Source organism: Ictalurus punctatus, chromosome 15, assembly GCF_001660625.3.
Source record: "Ictalurus punctatus breed USDA103 chromosome 15, Coco_2.0, whole genome shotgun sequence".
NCBI classification, from domain to species: domain Eukaryota; kingdom Metazoa; phylum Chordata; class Actinopteri; order Siluriformes; family Ictaluridae; genus Ictalurus; species Ictalurus punctatus.
In genome coordinates, this window is record NC_030430.2 from 4,848,502 (window position 1) to 4,858,125 (window position 9,624).

At 40.1% G+C, this 9,624-nt stretch overlaps 1 protein-coding gene across 3 annotated transcripts; it reads right to left on the minus strand.

The window, feature by feature from the left end:
• Positions 1–202: 202 nt before the first annotated feature.
• On the minus strand, positions 203–9,176 carry znf740b (zinc finger protein 740b). Of its 3 annotated transcripts, XM_017487453.2 has the most exons (8): positions 8,962–9,176; positions 8,715–8,783; positions 7,583–7,676; positions 7,090–7,272; positions 6,790–6,924; positions 6,371–6,500; positions 4,815–4,933; positions 203–2,947 (listed from the first exon to the last, which is right to left on the minus strand). In XM_017487453.2, the coding sequence occupies exons 1-8, from the start codon at positions 9,159–9,161 to the stop codon at positions 2,777–2,779; spliced, it is 1,101 nt and encodes a 366-aa protein (XP_017342942.2). In that variant the 5' UTR covers positions 9,162–9,176; the 3' UTR covers positions 203–2,776. The 3 variants fall into 3 exon arrangements, with proteins under 3 accessions (XP_017342942.2, XP_017342940.2, XP_017342941.1); XM_017487451.2 differs by lacking the exon at positions 8,715–8,783; XM_017487452.3 differs by lacking the exon at positions 8,715–8,783 and having other exon boundaries at positions 8,870–8,990.
• Positions 9,177–9,624: the final 448 nt, after the last annotated feature.

A 9,624-nucleotide genomic window follows, 5' to 3' on the forward strand; every position in this document is an offset into this window, starting at 1 on the left:
ATCACAGGCCCAAGGCACCCTTTTTAGAGGTTAAGAAGTCACACATTTGCACTTTTGCTAGAACTTGAATTAGGTGTGTAGTGCCACCTGCTGGCAAGCAAAATAACAACACATCAACTAATAAAATAAAATAATAAAAGTCTACGTCCAAAGCATGTCTTTTAAAAAAAAAATTTATAGAATAGAAACAAAAGCATGCATCTCTGGGAAAAGAAATGAATTTATTGTTATCTGAGAACCTAAATTTCCACTCACTACACAGTGCCTAGATGGGTAAGAAAGATTTTAGTGTGCATGTTTTGCGTATGACAAAAATACCAAAAAAAAAATATTAATGGGTACAAAAAATACATTTTTCTTTAACAAACACAATACACACAATACAGGATGGTTGAGGAACTGAGCTTCATGCAAATCTACTTGTTATAAAAATGTGGCTACTAGTTTAAACACCTGTAGAAGTCTAAGAACAACTACGGAAAATGTTAAGAAATAAAATAAAATATGATTCAGCACATGAAATCAGCATGTAGTCTGTGTTCAGTGTTTTAAAATCTGTAGTACCTGGCCTTCTAAGGAACTAAAGCACACACACACAAACACACTGTTAGCCTTATTTTGGGCCGACTGATCCAGTGTTTGAGTTCAGAAAATTGTACTCAATAAACGATTGAGGATAAAAAAATACCTCACACATGAGTTCACACATTTCTAATCTGGACAGTTCTATGCACATAAATGTACAGATATGCATTTCAATGAGGACCTGAATGACATTGGACCACTTTGTCTTAGCCTGGTTAAAATCGTCTGACAAATAAATGTGAACGTAAGAGTCCTAGACCTATAGGAGATACTGCAGTGATATATTTTGTTTCTTCTTCGATACCGTTATTATGAATATGGTTTAAAAAAAAAAAAAAAAAAAACTTCTTTAGAACTAAAAAGAGATTTATAAGCAATGTTCACTGATGTGTCATGAAACTAAATGTAAATCCCCTACTTCCTACACCCTTAAGAGCCTAACATTCCCAAAATGTCTTGAAATAAAATGGAGTTATTGGGAAAAAGATTTTAATTGTTGTGTTTACACTAGCAAGCGACAAAGCAACAGACCACTAATTATTATGTACCACGACTTGTCCAGGAGCCTTGATTTGAGCGACAGTGGCCAGTGACAAGCAACAAATGCAACCGACTGGCTCGATTGATTCCCCGACTGTGGTCCGACGTTTTTTTAATTTATTGTTTGATGCAGGAAAGTGGAAGAAACGCTTATAACCGTGGTTTCATCTTATTCTGTTATAACAAATGCTTGCTTTACTAATCTTTCAGCAAGGCTGGTATGAAGTCTAGCATTTAACATGTAAATCAAACAACCAATTTTCACACTGATTAGTGATTTATTTAATTTGTGTTTAACTAGTGAGCTTTACAATTAGTTCAATTTTGGCTAGTACGGGTTCCTCACTGGAAATAAGAAAACGCCGGACAGTGTACGCCAAGAGCTCCCAAACGTTTTGGGCAAAATGACCTCGAGTGGACATTATGAATTTTCTGCAACTCCAAAGCTTTAACCATCCTACATTTTTTAATTTTTATTCCAGATACACAATATACAGTCAGATGTCTAGCAGAGGAACCTGGTTTATACTTCCCGAACTTTAAAATGTTTCGCGATTTCATGCAGAGCAACGTTGAACACATTGATGAGCTCGGTCTCTCTTAAAACTTTCTCCCGTTGTCGTGATTGTTGTCATGGTCTGCATCGCAAATCGAAACCTCTGACCTTACATACATCTAGAAAATCCAGAAGGCTGGTATGCAAACAGACCTTTCAGTAGGTTTGAGGTTTTGAGTAGTTTTTAAAATTCAAACGCTAACTGTAACAGGGAACCCGGTTAGTGTTAGTACTCAATAACAGTCTAAAATAGTACATAAGTATATAAAATTAAACACAGTTTGTTTAGCGAAGATAGACCAACAGGGAAATTTGTCCTTTTTTTGTTTTTGCTGAACTACGACAAAGCAGCGTGTCAGCGTGATGAAAAAGACTAAAATAACAAGTACGTTATTCATTTAAATGTGGCTTTCCGTAATATTAGCGCACAGAATAAATCGTTGATGTTTCTAATATTAATTCATAAAATATTGTGAGTATCTCTCACGACCCATGTTTGTAAATCAAGTGACGTGTAGTTTGGGAAGCTCTGGTGTACGCCCACATGCAACAACCGTAGTGGCCATTAGAGACAAACTACAAGCAACACGAGTGACTTGTTTCTTGCTAGTATGAATGTAGGGTCATGCAGTTTAGCACCTCCTTCACTAATTCCAGGTTGTCCTGACACTACTGATGAATGGTGGAGAAATCAAAAGGCCACGTGTGACAACGGCTGAAGAGCTGCTCACAATTTTCTGTGACTGTGTAACACATTAAACCGTCTTATGTGTGTAAACCAATCTCCATCCATGGTTGTTATTAAACATAGGGATTAACCCACTCCTTGGTCCTCTACATTACTCATTATTGCCTGTGCAGTATAAAAAAAACTACGCCAATCCTCCCAAGGGCTGATAGCATCTATAGAAAATACTACAAAAAACCCATCCAAGTCAAGTCAAATCCGCTCAAAAAATAGAAGTGGAGCTCGAGACTCCTCCCACCCCTTCCCCCAGAGTCTCCAGGATCAGTCTGATACAGTAACGTGTCCCCGAGTGGCTGTGCTGAGTCCACCCTGCTCTCACCGAGCTGAAAGGAGGCTTCGGAAAACCGTCACACTGCAAGCCGGCTGCTGCTGTTGTTGGCCTGTAGGGGGCTCCACGTCTGCTGCGCAGGTTCCTGTGAATAGGATCGTTCCTCACAGCATGACATGTTCTCCTCCTTAGGGATGCCGACGACACACATGCGCCGGTGCCGCAAGAGGCGGTCTGTTCTGGAGAAGTTCTGCGAGCAAGAGAGAGAGAAAGCCACTAATTACATATGCTCATGAACGAATACTTCAAAGTTGACTGCTGTACAATGTTATCCAAGAACCTAAAAAGATATTTCTCAAACAGGTCACTAGTAGATGCTTAAAAACACTTATTTTTAGTTACTTGAAAGCAGTACAATGCGTATGAATTACACGAAGGGGCCCACATCAATTCAGTCAACATCAGGTGTTCATTATTACACATACATACACGTGTTACTATTTGAATGTCATATTATATACGAAAACGTTATTCATTGTCACCGAGTAAGGAAGAAAACGCTCTGGTCATGCTGTTCTAGAAAAACCATCAGTGATCGAGTCATCAGTGGTGTGATGTGGCCCAACACGAAGTGGTTTTACTGCCAACACCCCGAAGTTGATTCTTTTACAATAACAGTACAACAGAAGCGTTCTATTTCTCTTATACCACCGCAATTTACCAAAGAGCGCAAGTTTGTATTTATTACAGAACATGTAATACTTTTATTTTATCCATTTACAGTTCAATTTCATGTTGTAGAATATCCACAAGACAGTGTAGTTCTGATTACCACTTACGTTATAGCAGCTTACAGCCTGTTACAAAGCACTGACACTGGAGACTCCTTTCATAAAGGAGAAATAACATGTCTCCTTAGAGAAATTCAAAAAAATGATATGTTTATCTGTATTAAATAACATGTATTTTAAGAAGTTTATTAATGGTTTTAGATTATGAGGAGAATCTACCTTGCAGGTCCCTGTGAATTAGCTGTTACCATAGCAACAATAAAGTAAGATAGTGTGGCTGATGGGGGAAAAAGTGAGCTTTTTCAGATACACTGATTGCCCAAATTCAAGATGTCTTATAGCGATGTTGTTTTCTTTATCAACATTTGACTGCACTGTATAGTATACAATGCAAGAAGTGGTGTTCACTCAGTGTGCATCTGTTTTGCATTTCAATGTGGCTGGGAAATGGACTGAAAGATTTTTGCGTACACGTGCAGAAGCAGCGGTACTGCGTGCGTCATTGTTCACACACTCAAAAATGACATTCAATAGACACGTCAGAGCCAAGACGTCTCCATCCATCAGGTTTCCAAGTCGAACTGTAAAACGTCTCGTGACTTCACGCACAGCATCGTTAAACACACTGACGAGCTCGGTCGCTCTTAAAACTTTCTGCCGTCGTCATGATTGTTGTCATGGTCTGCGTCTCAAGTCTAAAACTGTGACCTGACATTCAAAAAGCATTTACCAGTCCCTCCAGGATTTCGAGATTTTGCGGTCGCTGAAATGAACGTGAAATCGAGCAAACGGTGTGATATTCGGAGGAGCTTGCAATTAAAAATTTTTAAATCACTGCAGATTTGGGTCGAGATGCATCATGTGACGTCATCATGACGGGCATTCAGTCAGAGCCCTCTTCAATTCACATGCGTTGTACAGCTAAAAAGGTCACACTTACCAACAAACATCGCTGTGAAAGACCGTGCGAAAAAATTCGTGTAATTGCAATTTCAAGTACTTTTCGGCAAAAAAAGCACAAAAAATTCTACAAGCTGCATCAGAAATTGGTGGCAACAACCACACACACACACACACACAAAAAAAACCAAAAAAAAAACCCTCAGCAAAATCCTGTACATCAGTCTGATTTACTAATCTAGAAAATCCAAACGGCTGGTAAGCAACATTTCAATGTGGCCGCGAAAAAACAATCTAGTGTGGCCAAAACAAAAACAGCACTGTTAGTCTGGACTAGTCTTCAGACTTTGGGCCCTTACCAGAAGTCAAAGCATCTACATTTCTTGTGTGTGTGTGTGTGTGTGTGTGTGTGTGTGTGTGTCTGACCTGCTGACAGCGGTCACACTGATAAGGCTTCTCTCCACTGTGCACACGTTTGTGTCTCTCCAGGTGGTAGCGCTGAATAAACCGCATGTCGCACATATCACACCCGAACGGCTTCTCACCTACACACACACACACACACACACACACACACACACACACACAAACACACACACAAACACACACACAAACACACACACAAACACACACACAAACACACACACAAGCACGCACGACCTTTACTTCCAGTGTTACTCCTGATGGAGATAACTATGGCACATATAAACTATAAGAATCAAATAATCAGATATACATGTGAACTAGTGGTAGTCACATGATAATCTGAGAGTGGGAAGAGCAGCAGCGGCGGCATGTTTAAAGTCAATCTGAACTTTTAATACAAAATCATTTTGTAGAAATCAAGCTGAGTAAGCAGATTAGTCAATGTGCAGCCTGCTACGTCACTGCATCCTGTAGAAAAACTGGAAAATCTCATTGTAAAATCTGAGTTAGGTTTAAACATGAAACAGGCAAATGTTATCGTGGCTTTGAGAATAAGAGAATGTCCAAAATGCAAATGCAAATGCAAATGTCACCGTTAATACCCTTGTTGACCAGGGGAAATCATTTACATATTTGTTTACCAGGTTTAATCATCCGAAATTTGAATATCCATAGATTCTGGATTTGTCATTGCTTCTGTAGCTTATTTTATATTATTCACTGATATAGGGAAAACATCTAATTCTCAAACACAAACCTCATATGCCTATCAAACACTGTTGGCAGAGAATAACTTCTCGACTCAGACGCCTTCATAAAACTCTTATGACTCCTAGGAACATACATTACCAGTCTAAAGTTTAGACACACTCATAATATTTTTACCCAACCCCCCCCCCCCCAAACACACATTTTACAATAATAATAATAACTTTATAAAAACTCTGGAGTAACACAAGCGGAACTATGGGAATTTTTTTTTGTATGGGAACATTTTTTGTAAATAAGATATTAGTTTTCTAATGAAAGAAACGAATACGTCGACACGATTATATTTTTGTCTACAAGAACGATTTCACACATTTAATCACACACCTTCAGATCAAAAGATTTTTAAGATCATGAGAAACATTACAGTCGAGTGTCCACAAACTTTTGACCGGTAGCGTACTTCCATTTTCCATACCGTTTATCCTACACACAGTCGCAGGGGAGCCTGGAGCCTATCCCAGGGAACTCGGGGCACAAGGCGGGGAACACCCTGGACAGGGTGCCAACATATCACAGGGCACAACACACACCCACTCACAAATTACAGACAATTTGGAAATGCCATTCAGCCTACAATGCATGTCTTTGGACTGGGGAAGGAAACTGCAGTACCCAGAGGAAACCCCCGAAGCATGGGGAGAACATGCAAACTCCGTACACACAGGGTGGATGGAGGAATCGAACCGCCAACCTCGGTGGCGTGAGGCAAACGTGTTAACCTCTAATATATTACTTTCATTACGTTCACAGAGAGAACTCTGGAGAGCAGGAAGTGACACGTTCACCTGTGTGAGTGAGGATATGTCGTTTGAGGTGGTAACTACTGCGGAACGCGCCGTAACAGTGCTCACAGATGAAGTTCTTCTGCACATGGGAATTCAGAGAACCGTCATCACTTGGCTCAGGCATCTCCACCTGTTTGTACACACACACACACACACACAACCAGAGGAAAATATGATATGGAAAAAAAATCAACGTATCATTTCTACAGGCCAGCAGCATGATTCTCGGTAACTGATGTTTATTTATTTGGTTAAAAAATGCGTTAGAACATTTATTAAACCTGTTTTGTCTCCAATCTACAAATTCCACGTTTTTGGGTTCTGGATTCTCGCACTTCAGGATGTCATTAGAAAATAATAATCAGAGTTACAGACAGATGACAGAGTAACACATGGACACACACAGCTCAGCTACTTGCCTGCACTTTTTCTCTCACTTTGGCCGGTGTTCCTGACTTCCTGTGTTTCTTCTTTGACTGCACGCTCTGGCTCGACCGCATGTCCTTCTCCTCCAGCAGCCGGGATGAGTGGAACTCTCTGTCCTTATTAATGAGCTATGAGTGACAAGGGAAGGCCTTTAAATCCCTGCTTCATTATTGTGTTCTGGGTTGTGTTATATATTTTTTATTGCATTTTCTAATTTCTTGTTGTGCTTTGAGGCTTGTTAACGTGGTTTGAACTTATGGATCACCGTAGTTTCCACGTCCCGGTAGTCTTACCATGGGTGAGCAGCTGACTCCAGACGGCAGCACCATGTGACTGTGGTGACCGTGGGCTTCCTGGTTGTGACTGTGGTTGTGGTTCTGGCTCAGTGGAGACGTCATCTTTTTATGGCTGGGTGGAGAAGTGGCCTGCATCAGAGCCATGCTGGACAGCACAGCCTCACAGCCCAGCAACCCAGCCTACCACAAAACACAGACACAAATAAACACACACAAAAACAATTAAACACACACCGGTTATGCCAGTCTAGGGATGAGACATTTCATCACTTTTTTCTTATTTTTACTGACCACTACAGAGCACAGAATTTTGTCAGCTCAAGCTGAATTGATTTCCAATTAGAGATTGAGGCAGAGGTCACAAGATTAGGATTAGGAGCTTTTTTATTATGGAAAGCAAGTTATGACACTGCAGGACTGACAGCGGAGGAACGTGACATGAAATGGAAACAGTTCAAAATGCAAATAACGTGGGAAGAAAAACACTGACCCATTTCATGTGGTCTCGGACTGGATTGTTGGAAAGCTGTGACATCGCAGTGATGTGTGTGCGTGTGTTGGGGGGAGAGAGAAAGCGCGTCGCACTGGGCAGAGAGAACGGATAGGTAACACACAGTCAGCAGGGGTGTGAGCCAAGAAAATATCTAAGACAACGTACTCTAACTCCAGTCAGGAATCTTCAAGCAGGAAGATCCAGTAGATCCATTGTACCAGTGTTGCTACTACCCTAACGACAAGGGAAAGTACAGCTTGGGACTTTTATTTCTAAAAGTGCAAGGTTATTCAAAATCAGTCCTGGACAGAAAGATGTTGAAATACAAATCAAATATTTTACAGACTAAACTGAAGAACATGCCATTCACACTGTTTCATATATATATCAAAATATTGAAAATGTTTCACTTTACATTTTAGTAAAGAAAACTTTTTTTTTTTGTCTTTTAACAGGATCACGTGATGAGAGTAAAATGATCCTAGCTCATTGGTCACTCTGAAATTCCTGATATCCCTGCTGGAAAAAAAAAACCCAATAGAAACTCTCATAGAATTTGTGTAATGGTATTAATGGGAATTTTATTGATTTTAATTGAAAGTGTAATGGTCCCTGTGGGTCTCTGCTGGTAATTAGTCACCGTCTATTGGTGGCATGTTATGCCTAGTGGATACCATTAAGGACCAATAATGGTAATGGTTTTAATGGTTAACAGCTGATGGTTTGTAATGGCATTTATAGTGAAAGACACAAGTTCTGTGATGGTTTCTATTTTTTCCCCAGCAGGGACAGATAGCAAGCCTATCATAAATAAATAAATAAATAAACAGTAATAATAATAACAATAATAATAAACAGTGCACGTGAACAAGTGTAATGAAGGAAATGGGGGGAGCCACAGTGACGTAACAGTACAGAAAAGGCAGCGTTATGAAATGAAATGTGATTTCTTTAAATAAAAACAAAGTAAATATTTAAATTAGGACTACATAAAATAAGGAAAGGACGCTCTGCAATGAAATACGTCACATTATACAATTCACATTTGGTCAACATTAGTGAACCAGAACTAGCTAAGAGCTAAAGCTTTCACTGCTTTACAGAATTGTTTTATTTACTGTAGAACAACCTTGGGCTGTGTAGTGCCCTATAAATCCAGTAGAGATGTATTTGGGATCCGGCCGTCCTGTTCAGCCCCCTCCATAACAACACAAAACAACACAACAGAACAGAACAGAACACAAAACAACACAACAGGGCGTGTGGTTATTAAGCGTCACTCACTTTAGCGTCTTCAGACTGTCTTTCAAAATAAACCCCTCGCTGCTAAGCACTAAAATTAACACGCTAGAGATAAACGTTTGTTTTTAATTTACCTTCCGTTTCTGTGCGAGTAATATTTCTGCTCGGAGTTCCTAATTTTTTTTTCTCCCAGTTTACAAACACAGGAAACACCACCGGAAGTGCTCTCCGGGGAGAGCGTGGCACGTGACGAAGAGCCTGGCGAAGCCGATTTTCTTTCTTCCGGTACAACAGAGGGCGCTCTAAAATCTGAAAATGTGCCAAGAAATGGCATTTCTGTAGGTTTTCTTCTTTGTAAATGAGACAATATTCTGATATTTGTCTGATTTGCATGTTCAACTGACATGTTTTACACGTATAAGGGGCCGCTGTTGTGTTTGGAGTACACACAAACGCCCAAAAACTGAGTAGCTGAGCTGAAGAATGAACAAAGACCAAACAGTGTTTCTCCCCTCCAATCTTCAACTGTGCAGATGGGTGAACCTGTGCACACTGTAGCCTCAGATTCCTGTTCTTGGCTTGAACCCAATGTGGTCTTCTGCTATTGTAGCTCATTCATGTCAAGGTTTGACATGATGTACGTTCTGAGATGCTTTTCTACTCACCACGGTTGATTTGCGTTACCAGAGTGTTTGTCAGCTCAACCCATTCTGACCATTTTCCTCTGGCCTCTCTCATCAATAAAGAGTTCACACCCACTGAACTGATGCTCACTCTTTTTTTGTTGGTTTTTCGCA